The 23,724-nt window shown below is 33.0% G+C and overlaps 2 protein-coding genes across 21 annotated transcripts in view; one reads left to right on the top strand and one right to left on the bottom strand.

Annotated features, from left to right (window-relative positions):
• LOC130811564 (uncharacterized) overlaps nt 1–23,724 on the bottom strand; it is a 49,503-nt gene that overhangs the window by 9,728 nt on the left and 16,051 nt on the right. For 2 of the 20 annotated variants that reach the window (XM_057677894.1, XM_057677896.1), the window contains exons 5-8: nt 22,572–22,637; nt 21,908–21,947; nt 21,661–21,732; nt 12,527–21,285 (exon numbers count right to left, since the gene is read on the bottom strand). The gene's annotated coding sequence lies outside the window, so the exon portion shown is untranslated. Of the gene's footprint in view, nt 1–3,201; nt 10,520–12,526; nt 21,286–21,548; nt 21,733–21,907; nt 21,948–22,037; nt 22,638–23,724 lie in introns of those variants that run through there. The other 18 variants (XR_009041199.1, XR_009041198.1, XM_057677900.1 and 15 more) reach the window with 18 other exon arrangements.
• LOC130811566 (MADS-box transcription factor 23-like) lies at nt 2,854–23,719 on the top strand. Its single transcript, XM_057677907.1, has 7 exons — nt 2,854–3,328; nt 13,939–14,017; nt 22,602–22,663; nt 22,974–23,073; nt 23,148–23,189; nt 23,282–23,365; nt 23,462–23,719. The coding sequence occupies exons 1-7, from the start codon at nt 3,147–3,149 to the stop codon at nt 23,624–23,626; spliced, it is 714 nt and encodes a 237-aa protein (XP_057533890.1). The 5' UTR covers nt 2,854–3,146; the 3' UTR covers nt 23,627–23,719.

Genomic DNA, 23,724 nt, shown 5'->3' with positions numbered 1-23,724 from the left:
CAGAAAGTAAACTCTGCTATTGAATAATCATAATAGCGGTTTAGGTAAGTAGAATGAAAGCATTAGAAGACTATGAGAACAAACTCCTAAATATTAGTAGAGAACGCACCATGGTTGTGTGTGGTATCGAAGTGATTTCCTAGTTATTAAGCCTTGATTATGATTAGTTGTTGTGACTCGACAGGCTTATTTGTGGTTGATTTAGTAGTCCTCTAGGTGAGATCCGATGGGATCACCGTAAGGGGGTATGAGCATACTTTTGTCATTGGGCGTCAGGTGGTCAATACCGCCCCTTGACCTATGTGTTACCATGTGGGCCTTGCAAACCCCAGTATGGTGGCCTCTTCACTGGATTGGTACCCCAGTGTGTTCGTTTTCCCGAAGGTAGGACCCAAGAGGGTCCGTTGGAGGGGGTATGAGCTCATACTTTTCCATGGGCGCCGGGTGGCCGATAACGCCCTTGGTTGTGTCATTATGCCATGAATAGAGAAAAGATCCTCTACCATTGAATATACTTCAAGGGATTAGTAGTTTGAAAGAGAAATCATGAGTAAATAGAGGTGTTTAGACAGATGAGTAGATTCGTTATTCTATGCTATATCGTTGTCTATTGTTTTGTTCAATGACTCTAATTGTTATAAGTCCATTGATTACTGACGTGTATGTGTTTGTTGTTGTTTGTTCATGACTTCCTATGATATTCCTGCTATGACACATTTCAGCAGAGGATCATAGCTTGGCATAACAGGTGTAGGAACTTCTTTTGCTTGGCATTGGGGAAAGAGTGGAGCGCAATTATAGCAATTACTATACGATTAGCCTGACGTTGTAGCTCTTATATTAATTGTTGAGTTTTGGGTTGTATAATCACTTTTTTTTTTGGAGCCATGTGATTTCTTGTAAAGTTATAGTCCGCTGCGTAGTTTCTAGATGTATGATTGTAAAAATAGTTCTTTTATATCCATTAAAATTATAGCAGGCGATTTGTGAAATGCGTGCTCATATTCCAAAGAAAGTTTTGTATATTTTTTTTTAAATGAATTAGTTTGGGCTTTGGGAGCCGTCTCTCAAAGAGACATTCTATCAAAAGACCCACTGATATGTTTATACCTAAAGCTGAAATTCATTTCTAATAGAGATTGGACCTTAAATATTAATATTATTTAAATAGTGTAGTATTAGAGTATAAGCAATTACTAATTTACCTTTGAGATGATCTCTTTAAAAGATCATTCATTAGAGTGTAAAATAAGTGTTTATGATATTTTCAGTAAGTACTTATGATATGTATATTAAGTGCTCATAATATATAGTAGATAATTAAGCTGTGTAGAGTAGGTGTTTGGTCTCATTATAACATAAAACTGCTAACTAAAGGGTTGTTTGGTATCTTTTTTCGTTTTTGGTTCTAAAATTTCTAATAAAAAAAATTATTTCTATTTTCAGTTCCTATTTTTATTATCTTTAAAATTAATTGTCATTTGACATGTCAGATAGGTCAAGCATATAGATTTTCAATTGAGTCATTTTCTTTCAGATTATTTTTGGGTCTAGTCAACTGTAGATTGAGCATTTTCTATTTGGGATATTTTGGATTTTGATCGATTTGGGATTTATTTGGCTTCAAACTATCTAGTCTAATCCAATCTAGTTTAGTCAAATCAAATCAGGTATAATCTATTCCATTAAGAATAAATAATAGGTTTAAATCAAGTCTCATATAATCATAAATTCAAAATCAAGTTTTTAGATTGGGTTCAAATTAGGTTTATAATACGACATAGACTCAAGGGTCATGGGTAATAATTAAGAATACACATAGGTTAGGATTCAACTCTATTAGCTAAGTCTAGGTACAAGCCGGTTTAAAATTGATCATGAATTGGTTCATGATTGGGTAATTAAGTCATTCGAGTTTATGAGTTTAATCTCAATTGAATAGGGTTCCAAGGGCGGGTTGATTTAGTCTTAATACATTAGACTTAAATCCAATAATTTTTTTATTAAATATAATAGACCATGATCCATCGAATCTAGATCCTTCGAGTCAGGTTGAGTCACAAGTATATATAAGGTTCATATCTAATTGTATATTTTATTGAATTAAGACTTAATCCTAACTCATTGGGAATCATAAAATAAGTTTTTTATATTAAAGTCAGATTGAAGGCCAATTTGATAGTAGATCAATTAGTGCATAACCAATCTTAGTTATCATGTGATTGAAGAAAAAAAATTTATAAGAAAAGATGTTATTGAAACTATTTACCAAACTAGTTTTAGTTTATTTTCTATTTTTCAAAAACGAAAAAAGATATCACACCACACACAAATTAGTGATTTTCTAGAGACACAATTCAAAAATTACACATTAGGACAAAAATAAAAGACGTAAGATAAAATAGTAGCCAACTTGAACAGTTAGGGAGTGCATAGAGATATTTAATAATTTAAAAAACTGACTTTAAATTCAAATTCGACATGACTCGACTTTAAAATGACTTTAAAATTAAGGAAAATCAAAACAAATAAAAAACCTAATCTTAAATCAACCTGAAATATTTAACTCAAAATCAGACTCGTGAATACATCAAATGCATAAAAACAAAAAAAATGTTAAAAGTGTACGTAAAACCCCTGAGAAATAGAACCAAAAAAAGAATAAAAAAAGTAAAAGACAGGCAAAGGGCAGTTGTACATCATTTGAATGAACACAAAAGAGTTGTAAAATTATTAGTGCAACTAAAAATAGCAACCTAGGAGACGCCACACGTCGATGATCTATTAGTGAGACCAACTTTTAAGTTAGAATAGCCAATCACATTATTTACAAATTGATTCTCATATGTGATTCCAAAATCAACCCTTCTTTTTTATTTCCATTTACGTATAAAGTCTAAACACTTTCCTTTTATAGTCATTCGCCACCATTTCAAATCAAAATCAACCTCAATTTCCAGATTGATATAATCCTAAACACTCTTATTTCCATTTATTGTCTCCCCTTTTTCTATTACAAGTAAGCACCACAACAACTTGATTTTTCTTATTTCTTTTTCATAAATTCCAATCATTTTTTTCTTTCCTTTTTCAGGTAAACATTTTTTAATTTTTAAGTTAGACTTGATTTGCAATTAGTCAACAAAATGGGAAGAGGAAAGATTGTGATTAGAAGGATTGATAATACAACAAGCAGACAAGTAACTTTCTCGAAACGAAGAAATGGACTTTTGAAGAAGGCAAAGGAATTGGCAATTCTTTGTGATGCTCAAGTTGGAGTTATAATCTTCTCCAGTACTGGGAAACTCTATGATTTTGCTAATAACAGGTTTGTGGTAGTTAAATACTCCCTATTTCAATTATTTTTTCTAATCTTATCTTATCTTATTGATTAGACTTAATTAATTAATTAAGGATATCGTTAATCAATCTTAAAAACAAATGTATCTTTAATTAGGATAATATATGTGTTGGTGTTTGATATTATATGAAATTGATTTAGCCATTGATGATGTTATAATTTGTACATGCAAGATCTTATTTATAAAACAAAGATTTATATAATTATTATTACTTGCTTCATTTTCTTACTTTCTTAGAAAAAAAATTAGATCTTGTTCTGTTCTTCTTACTTAATACTAATAATATCTAGTCATAAAAGTTTAAATAAAGTCACCACAACAAATTTTCAAATATTGACCAATTTGATTGGGAAACAAAGGAAGACTAATTTTGCATTTCAATCAAGACAGTAGACACTAATGTTTTCATTCCACACAAAAGTTGGCATATGTACTGTTGTTTGTCCTATTAAATTAATCTCAGATCTATTTTTAGTCATAATCTATATTTATTTAAAACTTTTATCTATCCCATTTACATATTTCTTATGCTTTCCATAAAATATTATATCACTTTTATCTATTTTTTTAAATTTCTCCATTAATTATCATAAGGACAAAATTAGTGAAACAGACGAGTTACGAGTACTATCAACTGACACCAGGCAGCAGACAGATTATGGTGGATATCAGAAGATAAGATGAAAATAGTACTATATATTATTTACTTAAAGAAAAAGAGATTAGTATTACCACAACTACGTTTAAGAGTTGCATAATCTTAAGTTAGTACGTACATTGTCACATGGTCACTCAATAAGGATAGCATAGGATATGGTGCTGTTCTAAAAAGGATGTTATTTGTGGCACTTTCTCAAATAACTTAAATTCCTTTCTTGAAAATTTGTGCAACTATTCCCATTGTCCTTCTAAAATTGACAAGAGAATCAACAATTCTAGCATATATGTTATATATATGCTCTATTAACAACATTAAAACTCATACATACTTTTCACTAATTTGGGTTTGAAAAGTGTACTACAAAAATGAGTAGGGGACAGCACACCCCCATATTCATGACATGAGAGTTCAATTTATGTTGGAAATTTTGACGATGTTTTTATAGTGAGTGTCACAAAGATCTCTCACCTATGTTTCTTTGTTGGCCTGGACCAACAATGGGGCGCTCACAACATTTTCACATATTGTCAAAATAATTACTAATATTAAGAGAATAAGACAAATAAATTGAAGAAAGGAATATGTGGAGGAAATAAAGAAGGAAAATGAGTTAGTAAATGCAATTAGGTTAGACTTTAGAGGACGTAGATTTATTGTCAAATTTAGTAGTGTAACAAAGTAAAAGGAATATCCCAAAATGATAAATATTGTAATTTTTATTAGAGTACCTAACATGTGTAAGATCTTCAATATCAGCTTAAAATTAGACATGATATTATAAGCTAACATAAAAAAAGGGTTATATATTTGAATCTCATCCATCACTTCTAATTCAAATGGCTCTTGTAAAGTTACGTAATAGAATATATAACATATCTTAGGGCTTCAACCATTAACTTATAGTTAAAGCTTCATGATATCTTAGGGCTTCAACCATCAACTTATAGTTAAACTTCATGATATCTTAGGGCTTCAACCATCAATCGCCTAGAAACACTGCACAATATAACCTGAATGTGGTTACGAGTTAAGTAAGTGATTCATACTTTTACTCATAGCCCCTAGTGAAGTGCTAAGTATGACATAGTAGCTAAAGCCCTAATTGAAAAAAGCACCATATCTCTGAAATATCAAATGAGCGAATATTATTAGGTTTCCTAAAACACGAGACTAAAATTAGATTTAAGCTTGGCATTAATGATCTCTCATATTGCTTGACCCTGGGGAAGGTAGTGTATTGAATAAGTAGATTCCACCTTTGCCTAGTGATCCCAAGTCCAAATTTATTTCCGAGCTTAAATATGAATAACAAGCCTGTTAGGGACTAAAGATTGAAACTTTATCCCTACACCAACCAAGAACAATGGTAGAAGTGTTCTAGATCGTGAAGCAACTTCTACTATGAACTAGAATGAAAATGCAATAAGAAATAAAACAATATACAAGACGCACAAAGTTTACAAGGTTCACTCAATGTAGGCTACATTCTCGGTGATGGTTAGCTTGATTATATTAGAGAAAAATCAATGGAGTTCTTCAAGAAGTCTTATAATTGAGGAATTACACTAGAGAAGTAGAGAAGAAAAGAGAGGTTGTGTGTTTGATCTTAATGGGTTAAAATCAACTTAAAAGTGAGTAAAAATAGCATTCTATTTATACTAGGGACAATGACCTAATGATTGAAGCAAAAAGGCCCACGACAAATAAGGAAGGGAACAACAACATCACGTAGCAGAATTAAAGGGTGACTCACTGACAGGTCGCTCGTACGAGCACTCTGGAAAGCTGATGTTTTGTGTGATTGTGTCTCATTCAAGGCATGGTGTAGTTCATGTGTGCCTTGTTTGAGCACATGTTGTAGCAGCAAGGACTTACCCTTCACATTGCATTGCATTACCTCGTCAGACACATCTCCAAAGGTACTATACACCATCAAGCATCATCATACACTCACCGTGGTTCACTCAAGTCATCAACAAACTCCATTAAAGCTGAGCTTTGATGATCTCTCATGTTACTTGACCTTGAGGTGAAAGTAGATTGAATAAGTAGGGTTCACCTTTGCCCAGATCCAAATTCATTTTCCGAGCTTAAATCTGAATATATCTTGGATCTGCGGGTCTTAAATTTAAGATTCAGGCCTATATTTACAGATCTCATGAATTTAGATATAAGTCAATTAATTAACCTAAGAGAAAAATACATATTAAAAAAAGTTCAATAAGGTAATTTGGTGTTTTGAGTACAATGTTTTTGCTAAAAGGATTCACTGGGAAGGTTTTTTTTTTTTTTTTTTTTTTTTTTTTTTTTTTTTTTTTTTTTTTTTTTTCTTGTAACTAGGATTTAGACTTGTGCTACTTTAGGTGTTGATTGCTAAAATTAATATTATTTTTTTAAAAATACTAGTCTTTGGGTTCGAGTTCTGATCTTAGCTTAAGATCTAAATCTAAAACTAATTTTTGCAAAAATTCTTTTCCACTCGTATCTATCTAGTCTAAAAATGTGATTCATACCCTATCATACAAATAATGATCCATGAATTTGGTTTTGGTTTAAGATTATTAGTAATCCCTATTTGACACTCATATATATCGTGGAGCACAACTCCATAAAAGAGTCTAAAATGTTTGAGCATCTCCTAAAATGATACAATTCAATATAAAAAAAACAAAATTTTAAAAGTCATAGATATTAGGCAGATGACCAGAAACATACAAGTTTAAAAAGGTGAAAACGTTCAAATGAACAGCTCACAAAAGTATAAAACTAAAACATTAACATTATGATTGGATGGAAGGAGTTGGAGGAAAAAGAAGGAGAATGATTTGGAGGGATAAGAAATTCCTTGTTTGGATAACAAAATGAGAGGAAAGGGATTTGAAGAGGAGGGATTTGGAGGATTAGATGGATGATTTTTGTCATGGTATCAATAATTCCAAAGTTCGAAAAATTTAAAGGGAAAACTCTCATTTTCTTTCCTTTTCCTTCCCTTTCCCTCCTAAACAAACAAGAATTACTTTCCTTCAATATCTCTTTCTTTCCTTTCCCCCTCCCTTTTCCTTCATTTCCTTTCTCTCTCTAAAATTATTATCCAAATATAGTGTAAGAAAATTTCTTGGAAAGGAAATAGGCTAGCAAAAAATCGACCTACATGACTAGTGATAATGACATGAAGAACTAAAAAATGCTTGACCATATGACAATAAATAGAAATGATCAAAAGGAGTGCATAATATAGAGGATCATCAAAATTGATTTTTTGAGTTGTATGTTAGTAATATATATAATCAAATATAATATAATCCAATGTTCGTCTTTAGTTTCAAAAGATCGTGTACTTAAGTATAACAAGTAGTTTCACATTGTTCATCCTAATGGAATCATTTGCATTTTGAAAAGTATTTGTTGCTTACATACCCTCATTTTGGACAACAATTATGGTTGATTTTGTTTTACCAATGCAAATTATTATTTGTTAAACATTCCTTAATTTAAAATACACGCAACTCACAGATGAAAAGGAGGGAGTAACATAATCCATGAGTTAATTCACTTTCTAAATGTGTGATTTGCTCAAAATTGCTCAAAAATAGCCCAAAATTGACTATGATTTATTTTTCATTGGTAATTCATGATAAGATTAGTGAATCATGTATTATAATCTCTTGATGATCTATCTTGCTACTTGGTTCTTGTAGAAACCTCGAATTTTGGGATTAATGCATGATACTGATGATCTTTCATGCAACTCCAACACTTGTAAACTCTCTGAAAAAAATCTTGCATTATAAAACCTCCCACATAGAAGACGACTTTGCAAGTATCACCATGAGATTAATTCCAAAATTGTTTGATTCCAAAAGATTGAGGTTGACTATATGAACCACTAAATCATTTTCAACAGTAATCTACATGGATTTTTTTTCCCATTCCTTTCACCTTTCTGTCTTCGTTACTAGTTCGCTAATATTTTGTCTTTGCAAATGCTTGAACCATGTTGAACATTTTTTCATTTGTTCCTCAATATTTGTGACTCGAAAACCTTTTCTTATATCTTCGCCTGAATCCTATCTCTTAAGGCATCCCCACTCATCTATTGATGCATTCATACTTTCACTACTCTCATCTTCTTACAATGATCCTTTCCAAAAGACAAACATTCCAATTTATATAGTAGCATTGGTTTAATGGTTGTTCGATAAAAATGTCCTTTAGTTTTAAGGACCCAAAGTACTTAAAAAATTTATTTGGAACTTTTTTTTTTCTCTTTTAATTTTATAATGTCTCTACTTATTTCATTTGTGGTAAATTAACATCTCATGTACTCCGTCTTACTTCGCCTTTATATAAACCTTTGTGACTCAAACACTTGTCTCCATCGTTCTAAATTAGTATTTATCTCCTAAGCAGTCTCGTCTACCAAAATAATGTCATCGGCAAACAACATGCACCAAGACACGTCTCCTTGAGACGGTCGAAACATCTCATCTAAAAGTGCTGCATTAAGAAAAGGCTTATTGTCGAACCTTGGTTTGGCCAATTGTGATTGGAAAATCATGTTTTGCAACGCATGTCTTAACATGTGTCTTCACTTCTCAGTACATGCCTTGCACTATATTAATATATTTTCTGAGAATACCCTTCTATTTCACTGCCCTCCAAAATGAATATCTTGATATTTTGTAGTATGCCTTTTTCAAATCAATGAATACCATATACAAGTCTTTTTTCTAACTTTTTAACACGCCATCATTTGTCTCATAATATGAATTGTTACCATTGTGGATTTTTCTGGCAATAGGTTCTCTGATATATCAGTACATCTCCTTATACTTTATTCTATCATGCTTTTCCATAATTTTATAGTATTAGTCATAAGTTTTATTCCTCGATAGCTAGAACCATCTTGGACATCTCCTTTGTTCATAAAATGGTTACAAAGCTTCTGATATGTAAAACTATCACGCTTTCTCATAACTTTATAGTATGATTCATGAGTTCTATTCCTCGATGGTTGAAACAATATTGGATATCTTATTTATTCTTGTTAATGAGTACTAGAGTTCGTCTTATTTATTACTTGGACATCTTTCTCCCAAACCTTGTTAAATAGATAATAAATCAGTTAGCCAAGTAACTCCAATCAACTCTTAGCATCTCTATACCACAATATATACCATTTGGCCTCATTGTTTTCTTTAGCTTTATTTTCTTTAAAACCCCCTCAACCTCTTATAGTCTGATTTTTTTATTCTTAGCATGAATTTCCTTGTTTCTTCCTCCGGGGTGATGGTTACATCTCTAACAAGATTTCCTTGTTCTTCATTACTCTCTTCATCAATTCTTGATGTCTGATCCTTTATTAATTTATTATCCTTGTCCTTTATACATTTTACTATAATGATGCCTTTTGTCTTTGCTTGATTTTAGGATCTATAGATATAGATGTCTTTTTTTCCTTCTTCATAATCGAATTTGTCAAATAGAAGTGCTTAATTTTGTCTCGTGAACCTTTGCCTTGGTTATAACTTCCTTTTGTTTAGCTAATTTTTCATTAATCTTGCATTTTCCTAATGCACGATAGCATTTTTTTTCCATTACTTATTTCTTGAACTCCAGATTCGACCACGTTGTGCCCCTCTTTACGACGATATTGCCCCTAGATTCCTCCGAAATCTCCTTATCTATTTAGATAATATACAGCCCGTCTTGTATGAGACCGTCTCACGGTGAGAGGGCCTTAAAAAAAGTAGCTCATAAGCTAAAAGTTTCTATCATTGGGTTATTTAACCCAAGTATGAGACATGTCTCACAGTGAGACCATCTCATACAAGAATTTGTGAATAATATAATTTTCCATTTTTGTCCAGCTCCGCATCCAAAGTCATCTCCTATTCAGCTTCTTTAACAACTTTCTCGACAAAAACTTTTAACAATATGCTCTTTAGTCTCTACCATCTAATCTTTTGTTCCTTTTTAGTTTTCTTTCCTTTTCCCTTTCCTGTAAGCGAAGTCAAAACAACCCAGCAGGAATAATCTTAGAATTTAAGAAACTACACTTTACATGCTCTACTTGTCAAAAAATATTCAACTTGGGTAGTGAACATGTCAACAGAAATTTTCTAAACGAAACTCAAATCCAAAAACCACACAATTATCAACCAAACTCCAAATGTGATACTACACCACCTGATGAGCTTGGTAATGTTAAAAGGTGTAGTTTTTAGCTTAGTAGCATTGCACTATGCCATTCCTCTAATGAAAATATTGGGTTTGCATCATCTTTATCTCCGCCAAATATTTCACAAAAATCAATACCACATACATGCTTCAGAAATAGCCACAAACAAAATCTGACTCTATCGATTTACCGATGGTGCAACAACAATAGACCATTGAGATCATCAACACCTTTAGATTCCACCCTTTTGGCACTGATGTAACTAGTTTAACATAGCTTCGAAGTATATCAATCATCATTCCATAGTCTCGTCTCCTACAATCATGAATAATTTTGACAATCAAACACATTTGCAACCTCTTACGGTTCATCAACTAGTTTAACAAGCAACATAAACCAGGATTTTTTCTCCAGGAATTGATCACTTAATTCTAGCTAGTTATATGCACATGCAAGCTCAGCTCATCTTCTTCACGGCATTTGAAACTTCTTCCGTCCAAGTGATATTTGCCCTTCGTGAATCCTCACCATCATAACCCACCTTACTTATCAATGAATATTATGGTCAATGTCGCACATGCTCAAGCCAAAATAATTAGCTTATCTCTGTTTACCTATCCTTAATTCCTGTAACTCAAACCTTCACATCTTCATTTCTAATTTATGAGGTATTCTCGTACCCATCTTAACTTTACATTATTATGTGACCCTTTGTGACTCCAACACTAATGAATCCATAAAATTGGTCAAACAGTTGCTTTTTTGATTCATCTTTTCAGGTAAGTTACAACTACTCCTAGTTGCTTCATTCAGTCCAAACTGAAGTCTACGAACTACATCCTCTGAGTAGTACTTAAAACACTTATTAAGAGGATCATCTAATGTCTCTATGCCCTTATCTAACTATATTTCCATAGTAAATCAACAGTCAAGTACACTTATCTTTTGGAATTCCTTGGTAGAAGCCTAGATTTATATACATCCACTCTAAAAATATATTCTTAAAAGTCACTAAGTAACCAAGGTTCAGTAGTTGTCTTAGAGGCTGGAACCTAATGTTCTAATCACTAACAAGTTTTCTTAAATGTGGTCAAATCATTCTCCTCTTGGCTCAATCTGTAGTGAGAATTAGTCTGTGAAGCAATAAATCAGATTCTTGTAAATGTGTTCTTTATAAATATAACTCTGTTCTTCCATATCAAAAAGACAGCTCTTCAAAATGTGTTCATTGTAAATGTAAGACTCACTTAAAAATAACCCAAGAAAATTCCTTTGAAGCTAAAATCTTTATCCATTCCATGCACCAATGAACAAACATATTGTGCCATTGTTAATGCAACTATGTTACCAACTAGTATCATACAAGGTAACGGTGAGACATCAATGTGCTACATCGATTTTTCATGATGCTCGAGCCTCGCCAAGCCCGTCCTTTGTATGCATAAGTTCAGCTATCCTATATATAAGATTTTTCTTTACACTTGGCATGCATGTATCTAACATCGCAGAGTTTCAGTGATCTCAGATCTATCACTTAAAGGTTACGAAACCCTCAAATATGTTTTTCTAAGGGGTCATTTAGATTGAGAGTACACATTTTAGGGGATAAAAAGAGTCAAGCTAATGTAACAAGGTAATTAGAAATGCAAATGAAGTTATCAAAATAATTGAGATAGAGGTGGAATGAGAGTAAATTAAAAAGATGAATGAAAAAAGAGGTTGATTTCCCTCATTTGGAGGTAAAGAATTCCTCCACCCTCCCCTAGGGTAAATTTGTACCGCAAAATAAGGAAACTAATTTCTATAATCTCCATTTTTTCATTACCTACTAATTGATTTTTCCATCTCTCTAACAATCAAATTTCTTAATCATCTAACTAACCTTGTTTTCCTAGTTTGGCTTTTATTCGCCCCTTTTAAATATTTGCTCTCAGTCCAAGCGACCCCTAAGGATCACTGATATAGTCAACATATACCTCATTAAACAAATCCTCCAGTTGATTTCACCCGCAAATTTACCTCGATGAAAATATTCACGGACATTCAGTTGAGCCCTTAGACTTTTTGCTTTTGACTCTCTAGCTTCCAATACTATAAGTTGAACCCTAAATGAAGCTCTAGGTCTTGATTCCATGACTCCGAATATTTCAACTCTCACACAATATCAGGTCTCCTATTTCCTTTGAAGTAGAATATAGATGGCACAAAAAAAAAAATTAAAGCTCTAAATTCATCTTCAAACAGGAGTCAATTGGCTAATTTATTTTAAAATGGCAATGAGAAGCACTGAAATCTAAATTATTATAAAGAAACCGTACATACCTTATTCATTGTCTCTTTAAAGATGTAATATGGCATCACTTGAACCCATTGATACAATCAAATCCTTGACATTAAGCTTCAAGAATAGCAGTCAATCGAACCCTTCTTGCTTTAGGTCAGAATTTTAATTTCTAGCTACCAAGCAGTTAATATGGATTCTTCAGCTTCAAGATATAATATACGATTTGACTTTCCCAAATCCGTAGACATTAAAAAAAAAGTATTATTAAACAGTATTTCATTCCCTATTGCCATTCATTGAAAAATTTAGCCAATAATATGCATAGCATAGGTATCAAATGTCTCATTTGAACAGCTCCTAACCCTGCAAGCAACAAAATGCAAGAAATGAATAATCAAAAAGATAGTAAATCAGTGTGAGATGACATAAATTTTAACATGGAAATGCAAACATGGAGAGAAAATTGACAATATGCGCTAGGGATATTTTGCAAGATATTTGATGCTCAACTGAAGTTTTACTTTCCTACTCTTTCAAAACAAAATAAAAACACTAATCAATGATACATACCATCAAAAGTCTAACACTTTAAGAAACAATGAAACTCAACCAAGTTGTCGCATTGTATAAAATATAACCATCCAAATCGACACCTCAATAGTACCTTGTTATGAAATTAGTTTTCCTTTGGCATTATTGTGCCATAAAGCCTCCTGGTACATCCTTACACTCGTCAACATCTCTATCCCAAGAGCACTAACCAATTTGTTTTACAAGACTACAATGTTGATCTATAGTCAATTACTTACAGATTACAGATTTCATCTAGATTTGATTGTGACATTGTCGTAGTCCTTCAATAGAATCTACTATGAGTGAACTGAAACAGCTTTTACAATCATCACCTTCTTTTCATCTTTCCTTAGAAACAACACATCATTTCCTAATCACAAGTGGGAATAAACACCTCTAAATCTAGGTACTCCACCCGAAAACATGAGATTTATAAAAATTGACTATAACAACAATAGTCACAAGAGGTTTACTCTAGTAAAAAAAAGCTATGCATAACGGACATTTGTACCTTATTATAGAGATTACACTTATAAGGAGATTAAAGATAGGATGTTCCAACACCTGATGGATATGTATAGTTTGGTTTAGCAGTAAGTTGCAACTTAATATATGTGATCAGCAATCTGGTTCAAAGGTGTTTCTGCTTACTCAAGATGTGACTTTGATGCTTGAGATTATAATTACAAACTTATTGATTTCAAGCACCACACAACACTATTATCATAGTGATTAGATAACTTTTAAATTGTAGATAACAAGGTGAAAGTCCAAAAAGAGCTCAACAAATAAAATTTATGCAATGTGCAACTGACTTTCGTAGTGCTAAATATTAAAACTAGAAAATTCTGACCACACTTTGTATTCTTTTTGCCAGCATGACGTCCGTAATTGACCGCTATAATAAGGCCAAAGCGGAAGAGAATCAAATGGTGAATCCAAGATGTGAAATAAAGGTATGTGTAATACAAATAGGGGTAGACTTGCTCACTAGCATGAGCATAAACTAAGCTTTATGAACTAATAAAATCTCTTTCAACCAAGAATCATACATTAATTGCTCGTCGTGAGAAAGCCAAAGCTTTATCCCGACATATAGGGTCGACTATATGAACCAAAAATAACATGACAGACCATCGGTGACAAACAATGTATTTTATTCGGACCTATCTTATATTGATCTACAACTAAGAAAACCAATTCCAATTATCATCAGCGTTGTAGGAAAAATATGTAAGTATTATTCCCATCCCTCTGATTCTTACAATTACACTCCCCAAAGATATGAGAGGTCAATAATCACTATAATCTGTAAAAGTTAGCAGAACTGGTAAAATCTTCTAACAATATCATAAGCGTGAAAGTAATAAAGACAAGTTTCCACATGATCAGAAAAATGCATAATAACATTAAAGTCTTGTTTGAAAAGCATGTAAGTTGTATTCCTTTGGTAACATATATCAATTTATTTTAAAAGTGTCATGTTCAGGTATCAACTTTCAAAGATAAACAAATACTTAAAAAGTTTCATGGTTCTTTAAACAATGTGAAGTTTTAGATACTTCTTAAAATTCCAAAAACAATTAGTTGTAAATCTAATTGATTATGGATTAGCAGACAATTTATAAAATATCCAAGGCAAAATATAAGTCCTGAAATCTATGGAGAGAAATATATGACAACTGAAAGTTGAAATTTTGGAGACAATAAAAGCAATTATAAGAAAAAGTTTACAATCAACAGACACAACATATCAAAAAGGTCAGGATTAAAGATGTAAGTAATAATATATGCAAAAAATATATTTGGATGAAGAGAAAGAAGGGAACAAGGAAAGAAAAATGTAAGGTAACAAAAGGAAACTAGGGATTGTACAAATGAAGAATAAAGGACTCCTTTAGAGTCATTATTCGATTCCTGCCTCCATAGCCATTCAAACTCTCAATATCACCATCCTCAAGTGCTCAACAACCTTTTGGACCACTTTCATCTAAGATAGACAATGTAACATCTCTCCTTTAATTCCATTGTCCTTCAACTCGTAAGTTTGGTTCCTTACTTTTCTTTCTCCTCTTGTAAAGCTTGTTTGCTATAGTGTATGATAAGGATAGGAAGCTTGCTTTCAGGCAAGTTTAGAGGACATGGTGGGACTTAGGAGGTTCCATTTTGAGTAAACAAGAGGAAAGAATTGATGACGGGATTGGCATGAGCTGAATAGTGATTGTGGGCAGTAGACTATTGGTTCATGATGGACATGGGGCAAAATAATTTTTGCTTTTAGTGTACATATTATTACATAAAGAGGCGATTTAAGAAAAAGCCCTTTAATCTGGTTGAGCATGGGGTTAGTTAGGGTAGTGGTTCAACCCTTCAAAAATGAGTTTACTGTGGGGTGATGATGGTGGTGGATGGCAATGATTAATTGTCAATAGTTGGTGATTGTTTATACCGAGGAGTCTCAATTTAGGAGAAAGGAATGTAGAGGGATTCAGAAGCACTCCAGAAGCAAAAGATGGAAGCGAAATTTAATAATGCACATCAAATTAGCAGTAATGTAATCAAGGTTATAAATGCCCTTTCCTATTCCTGAAACCCTTCACCAAATAGTCCTTAATCAAAGAAGGTTGTCCACAAATAAGTAAAAAAAAGTAAAAGTGCAAGTACCACACAGAGCAGTGATAACAACGACAAACAAAGATTTAAAAAAACAATGTCATCCTAGCTAAGATGTAAACACAAAAAAAGTTAAATATAAATAGAAACTGATATAGTCTTACAGGAAATCACTGCATGTAACTTTGTCCTTTCTAATTTCTATAGGGTAAAATTTTTCACATCTACATTTCTGCTAATATCAAAAAAGTTATTTGAACTCTAACATGCTCATCTATGTCTTTCATGTTATTAGCAATTGGATATCAATAATTCCTAACAAACAATATTATACAATCTCAAGGTTCAAAGTGACCAAATTCCATCAGCAGATGCGCTACTAGCTTCACAAGAACACGATAGGAGACAAGAATTGAAATAGCCAACCCTAACATTCATTAGCTAAACATGTCAAATATGCTATTCCTCTCAGTACCAGTGACTGCACTAGACCTTCACCAAAAAGGAATTTTAATCTCCAAAAGCAATTTGATAGAATAAAAGGGGAAAATGCGTTAGTGGATTGGTCAACTAATAGTACAAGATAAAGTAGAAAGTTATCAGAGTGAGTTGTATATCTAAACACTGGTTCCATGTCCACCAATAAAATCAAAGTCAACTCCCACATTATCTAATCATGGGCAAACCCTTGTAAATATCACAATTTTTTATAAAAAAAAGGCATAGCTTTTCTACCTTTACATTAAACCAGACAAGAAATAGGAGAGGAGGGAAGTTAACATATGGAGAGAAAAATACTCAATGAGAGAGAAAAAGAAGAGGCTCCAAAAATAAAAAGAGAGAGAGATGAAAAAGAAAGGATTTGATTGGGAACAAGATTGAGTACGCATTGCAAAAGATGGCCAAACAAACATTCATGCTTGGGAATTAAGCCTACTAAGTCGTTTTCCAAACAAGCTGGAGGAAAGTTCAAACATTTTGATTAATATGTTAGTCAATTCAAATTGCAATTTTTGATATAGGGCTAGTCACAAATGTTTCAGTCCATCTACACGCAACTGCAATCATATTAAACACGTAATTCACAACTGCTCAGATTGTTGTATTGTGACTTGCGTCGACAAGGATACAAAGGGTCAATAAAGTAAAGCTTCACAAAAAGAGAGAAAGATCAAATATGAAGCTTCAATGAACTGTAATACACAACACTTTTGCTTTTTAGGATCTATTCCATTTCAACATCAACCATATTTGCTCTTAATAAAGTGAAGCCAAAAAGACTTATTTTGGAAAGGAAATCGCCACAACGTTCAAACTTGCAAAATCATCACTCTTAAATTTTTGATTACATTTGCAATTTCTAAATCTGAAGAGGCACTTGGTTGCAACTGAAATTAAACTCCCACAGGAATTTGTAACTCATAGACAAGATGTTACTTCCCTTGCTAATTTCATAGGTATTAAACAATATTTAACTAACAAGGAAACTTGTAATTTACCAAGAGGCCATGGTTATTAAATTCCTACACTTAATAGTAAATATCTTATGCCCTTCAAAGAAAATCATTTTGGAGTAATTCTTACAAAATTATTATAAGAAAGACGAATCCTCAAGCTCATCTTATTACTAGTTAAATTTATGTACCAAACTCAGCATGAATTTATCAAGGTACCCAAGAAGATCAACATAGCATCATCTAACTATCAAAAAAACGAGAAAACTTAAAACTTTATTCCAAAAAGAAGTAGCTAAAGGGTGACCAAAGTGTTGCATTAAGATTAAAGAGAAATTCAATCGACATCTATTGAATAAGCACTAATCTATGGGTAAGGTATTGGGATTTCTAAAAAAAGTCATTGTTGGAAGATGAAGGTTGCTCATAGCTGAGATACGTGTATTATAGGATTGACAAGTAGGAACACACTTAAGAAAACATAAGATAGGGTCTCGGAGTCATAGACATGTAAGCAAAACGGAAAAAGATCATTTTAGTAGTCAATTAGAAAACTATGAGGTTGGAAAAGAAAGATATAGGTTGAACATTACTAATATGATAGGAGCGAAGAGCGAAATGAAGAAGAATTGGATTTTAGATGAGCATATGACTATATATATGAATGAATGCCAAAGGAGAATATATATATAGATCAGTAAATGATAATTATAATCAACTTTCTTGAATGTACATTTGTATGAGGTTGTGCCAAATAAAAAAATCTTTGTTAACGAGAATTTACCACGTTGAGTTGTTTTGGTTCACGTAATACACCCCATATCGTTTTCATTAAGGCTTTGGCATTATTTTTGATTCCAAAGAAAATAGCTTTTTGGAATATAGAAAGCAAAAAAATTATCTTGTCTTTCAAAAAAAATGAATAAAGTTATCTAAAACCTCTCCAAAGACCATATTAAAAAAAACTAAATAAAGAAAAGGGCCAAAGTGAAGTCAGATTTTAAGAGTAAAATGGGTCAACAAGAGTATGTAAAAAATAAAGACAAAAGAGTAAATTGATGGCCTCAAGGCAACTCAATAGTGATAGTTCATGGTTAGTATTGTCTAACAACCACTGACCATTAATTTTGGTTGGTCAAGATTAAACTTCAGCTGACAATTTCCCACATTGATATGTTTTGCAAAATGTGCCAACACCTTAGTACTATGAATAAAATTTGAGAGTTATATGATAATTAACACAAGCAAACACCATTATATCCTTGTGCCCTTCTTTGTTTCCAAGAAAGAGCAATATTATGAGACATCACAACATTATTGCAATAATAATAGTTGCGCCTTAACCCAAAAAGATTGGGGTCAACTACATGAATCAATATATAAGTTCCAATGGTTGTCCACATGGATTCTTCTTCTCCATTCATTTCAATTTTTTACCATCTCAATTTGTAAGTTTAAATCCTTCATATCTCTTTCTCTCTTGCCCTCGATGCCATCTTCGGTCTTCCACACCATCTCTTTAAGTCCTTTGAGTTCCAAATTTCTATCATCGTTATCGACTCGCTAATACCCCGTCTTTGCACATGCCTAAATCATCTTAAATGACTCTTTTTCATTTTTTTCCTAAATATTTACAAATCCTAAACTCTTTATGATATTTTTGTTTCGCGGTATATCCATAAAGGTATGCCTTCTCATTTATTGAAGCATGCACATTTCTAGTACTTCTATCTTCCTACAATGATCCTTTTTAAAAGCCCAACATTCTGATCCATGTAGTAGCGTTGGACTAATGGTCATTTGGCAAAATTATCCCTCTAGCTTTAATGTCTCCGCTACTCTTAAATATGGAGTCAAGGTATTCTTAGGATCCGCTTAAGAGTGATTCTTTCTCTTCTAGCTTTGTAATACCTTGTTATGATTCTACCCCTGCTCCCAGTACCAATTGAGGTGCTTCTACCTCTGCCGGTCAGTTCTTGAATGTATTTCTGCTGTTGATACGATTTTGCCCCTGTTTCCGGTACTAATTGAGGCGTTACTGCCTTTGATGTTCAGTTCTTGAATAATTCTACCTCCCTTCGTTCATTAGCTGGGAATTAGACAAATTACTCAAGAAAGACACAAGAGAGTAATCTTTTCTCTCCATTATTTGACACACTAGCCCTATATATAGGCTTCTAACTACCTAACCACTTTCCCTAAAAAAATAGCTATACCAAAAACAAAATTTAAACTACTAATTACAAGATGGACTATTATTTACTAAGTATGCCTACATTACCCCTATTAAGCCATTCATGACATACCTATTATTATCTTATTTGTGCTAAAGTTACACATCATGTACTTTGTCTTACTCCAACTTGATTTAAACCTTCATGACTCCAACTCTTGTCTCCATTGTTTTAGCTTAGCCTTTACCCTCACCTCAGTCCCATCTACCTAAACAATTTCGCCTACAAACAACATGCATCAAGCACGTCTCTTTATATCATCCAATTATCTCATTTAGGGTCATTGCAAAAAGAAAGGGACTTATGACCAATCCTTGATGGAAGGCTTAATTGTGTTTGAAAAAACCTTTGTTGACCCTCCACATGTTCTTACATTTGTCTCCATTTTGATATATATCTTGCTTTACATTAATATATTTCTTGGCAATACCCTTTTTTGTCATTACCCACCAAAGCAATCCTCTTTGTACCTTGTATGTTTTTCCAAGTCAATAATATTCATGTTCAATTATCTTCTTCCTACCCTATAGTTATTCATCGATTGTCTCATATGATGAATTGCTTCCATAGTAGATCTCTCAGACATAAATCCAAATTGGTTCTCTATATGCTGGTATATCTCCTCATATGTGTTTCTATCACTCTATGGCTCATGAGTTTTATGTCTCGGTAGTTGGAGCAGTCTTGGACATCTCCCTTATTCTTGTAAATGGGTACTAGAGTACTTCTTCTCCATTCAATGGGAATCTTGTTTGTCCTTCCAAAATTGACATATAGATCAGTTAGTCAAGTTACTCCAATCATCTACAAACATCTCCATACCTCAACACGTATACCATTTGACCTAACCACTTTCTTTAGCTTGACTTTCTTTAAATCCCCCTCCACCTTTGTTTTTTGTATTCTTCGCATAAATTCTCTATTTTCTTCCAAGGGAGTGATTGATGTATCTCGTACAACATTTTCTTGTTCACCAATAAATAGCTCGTACTACATCTATATATATACAGATCCTTGATGCTCTCTTTTTGAAGTAGAATCTTCTTATCCTTATCTTAATACACTTTACTACAATTATGTCATTAGTTTTTGCTTGCCTACCTTTTGCCATTCGATAAATAACCTTTTTCCTTCTTTGGAATCTTGTTTCTCAAACACTTCTTTAAAGCCCGTTAATTTCTCCTTGTGAACTATTTCTTTTGTCTTGGTTTCAATTTCCTTATACTTGGCTAAGTTTTCCCTATCCCTTATTCTACCATGTTGTATCCTTAGCTATTCAAGTGATACAATTTTTCACCTTTTTCTTGGTATCCTCCGTATCCAAGGTTAATCAGCTACTTTTACAACTTTTTCGGCAAAAACTTCAGCATTATCCTCTTTCAATCTTTCCCATCTGATCCTACGTTCCTCTTTGGCTTTCTTTACAATTAGTCTCGCTTCCAAGCGATCCAGAATAAGGAGTTTGCGTTGGGTGACTACACACTCTCCTGAAATAACCAACTATAAGTTTATTCTTAGAGAGTGAAGCCTCCCCAATGCAAACTCCTTATCCTAGATGATGGCCTGCAAGCGAAACCAATGATAAAGAAAGCAAAAGAGAAACTTAGGCCTCACAACATTTGATCATTTGAATTCATCAAATATAAACAAATGCCATGAGATTATTAAATATAAAATATGATACAAAGAATGTAGATTCCAGGTTCTTACCACCTTCAAATTGATATCAACTTTGAAAACAACTTTATGTTATCCATGATAACATTTGAACAGACCTGAAAATCCTCAAAACGAGTATTGCAAATTGAGAAAACAGTTCATACCACCATCGAACTCGCTCTAGCTTCACCTTGAAGAAGGAAGAATTACAAGACCATGTCAAAACAAGAAACACAACATCATTGAACTCAGCTTGTGTCCTGTCTGCATTTACAGAGATATACTTGCTATTACAGACTGCTTCAACGAGAGCAGCAAATCACACTTCACAACTAACTTGAATCACACATATTTACTACTCCCTCCTATTCTAATTGAACGTCCCATTTGGTTTGGCACTAAGAAAAAAATGGGAAGGATCACATGGGAGGAGTGAGTGAGGAAAAAGTAAGGGACAAAGTGATAATTTAATGACGAATGAATAAATAGTTGGATCTGATGAGGCATAAAAAAGAAAAAAAGGTTACCACATAAGGAAATTGGACATTTGATGTGAAAATTCCAAAAGAGGACATGGGACCTTGGATTAGAATAGGAGGGAGTATGCCTTTCCACCAAAATTTGCATTTAGGGACATACATATTGATCGAAGACTACACAGCTCTGGAAAATCTTCACATCTGATCCATTCCTCAAAAAGCACCTGTAAATCTGATGTGAACCAAAAAAATGCCTTTCGGTTAGATACTTCAAAAGTACAAAAATATAAAATCAATGATAATTCAGTAAGCAAGTTGTAACATTTATAGGAAGAAAAGACACAGATATGTTTACTCCTGTTATATTACTTATTTTTCTGCAGTTTAGATATCTTTCAGGAATATACCTCAGTGTTGAGTGTTGACAGTTGACAGATTTAAGAGAAGCTGAAATTTTAAAAACAAGGGACCCATCAACATCATTCACTTAGAATTAGGAGTACAAATTTACAGTCAACCATATTATTATCAACTTACTGTCTCCAAGAGGCTTTCATCTATGGTGAAGATACTCAATCTAATTAAACTGGTAATCACCTATAAACCTCCATTAAAATGTCATAGAGAAAAAAGCTACTAAACAGCAATATTAGTTTATACTTTATATGTACAGATTACATTATGAGCAGTGATGGAGAGCATTTTGTTGATCAATTATAATCTAAAGCCTAAAATTAACTGTAACAACACTTACATCTCTGCTATAAAGGGTGTAATAAAAAATAAATTTCCCAATATAAAGGGCTGGCCATTCTCAACGGGGTACAATTTGTTGTTACTTGGTTTTGGATTATAATAGATTATAGTAAAATGTTCATTAAATTACGTGTACTTATTTATGTGAAGTTGTAGATGATGCTTGCTATCAAGGGTCAATTAGAACCAACATCTTTGTTATCACAAAAGTAAGGTTGGATACATCCAACACCCTTAAACCACACCTAGGTGGGAGTCAATCAGAAGCATTGGGTAATGGAATGTAGTATCTTATTAGACATGGACTACTCTTACCAATATCTGATACATAGCTGTATTTGGTAGTTCTGGCAAAAGGAGGTGGAAATGTTAAGGCAGCAACTGCAGATCTTGCAAGAAAGCCATCGGTAAGAGATTTCCAATCGACATGATTAAAAACTAATCTTGTATATCAATGCCAAAAGCAGAGAAACACAGTGATTCAAGAAATGCGATGCAAATAAATATATGTTTATTTAAAACTGTAACATTAAAGAATTGCTACATTGACATAAATATTCTGAATAATGCTTCCAGCCTTGCACACTTGCGTTCAGAGAATTTCTTTGGCAAGGTCAACCATGCTATGCGTTGATCTTCATGCCCTTCTAATGTAAAGAAACTAGTTACAGCAGAAAGAAAAAAAAACGCATGACTCGTTCCCATTTGTTACTGCAGGCAAATCATGGGGGAAGAGCTCTCTGGTCTGACAGTCAAAGATCTGCAGAATCTAGAGAGTCAACTCGAAATGAGTTTACGAGGAGTCCGCAACAAAAAGGTATTAGAAGGTGAATCGTTTTTAATTGTTATGCAATATAAAGAGGGAGGTAAATTATAAATCTTTTTTCGCAGGATCAACTCTTAACTAATGAAATACAAGAACTAAATCAAAAGGTCAGCCTCTTTACAAATGCTGCGCAATTTCTAGTTTTTGTTATGATGAATGCACAAAAGAATCTAAAACAACTAATGCTTATTCGATACAGAGGGAGCTCATTCACCAAGAAAATACAGACCTGTACAAGAAGGTAAATCTTATCCGTCAAGAAAACAAAGAACTATACAAAAAGGTAGTTGTAGGCTCAGCAATACGCGGAAGGTTTTTATATTTTTTATGATAAATCTTGTCAACGGATGAAATTTGATGCCATGAGTTTCACTTTAAGGTATATGAAAATGGGGATACAAGTGGTGCTAGTGGTGCCATGTTCATTGATGGTGAAGAAATGAATGAGGACTCAACCGGACCTGTGCAACTACAGCTTAGTCAACCACAACAGAAAAACCATGAATCGGCAGGAGTTGTCAAATTAGGGTATATAACCTACTAGAAAGCATATTTGAATCTACCCCATGATTCTTAATCCTCTCACAGAAAAATAATCCAAAACTTTTTCATTATTTTGATGCAGCAGACTACAATTGTACT

Source organism: Amaranthus tricolor, chromosome 4, assembly GCF_026212465.1.
Source record: "Amaranthus tricolor cultivar Red isolate AtriRed21 chromosome 4, ASM2621246v1, whole genome shotgun sequence".
Lineage (NCBI taxonomy): Eukaryota > Viridiplantae > Streptophyta > Magnoliopsida > Caryophyllales > Amaranthaceae > Amaranthus > Amaranthus tricolor.
Note: the sequence above shows the minus strand (reverse complement) of the source record. Positions and strands in the feature narration are given on the sequence as shown.

Coding starts and splice junctions, on each gene's coding strand:
- LOC130811566 (XM_057677907.1), top strand. CDS start 3,147: ATGGGAAGAGGAAAGATTGTGATTAGAAGGATTGATAATACAACAAGC. Junction 22,664..22,973: donor ATCTTGCAAGAAAGCCATCG/GTAAGAGATTTC, acceptor TTGTTACTGCAG/GCAAATCATGGGGGAAGAGC. Junction 23,190..23,281: donor TACAAGAACTAAATCAAAAG/GTCAGCCTCTTT, acceptor TATTCGATACAG/AGGGAGCTCATTCACCAAGA.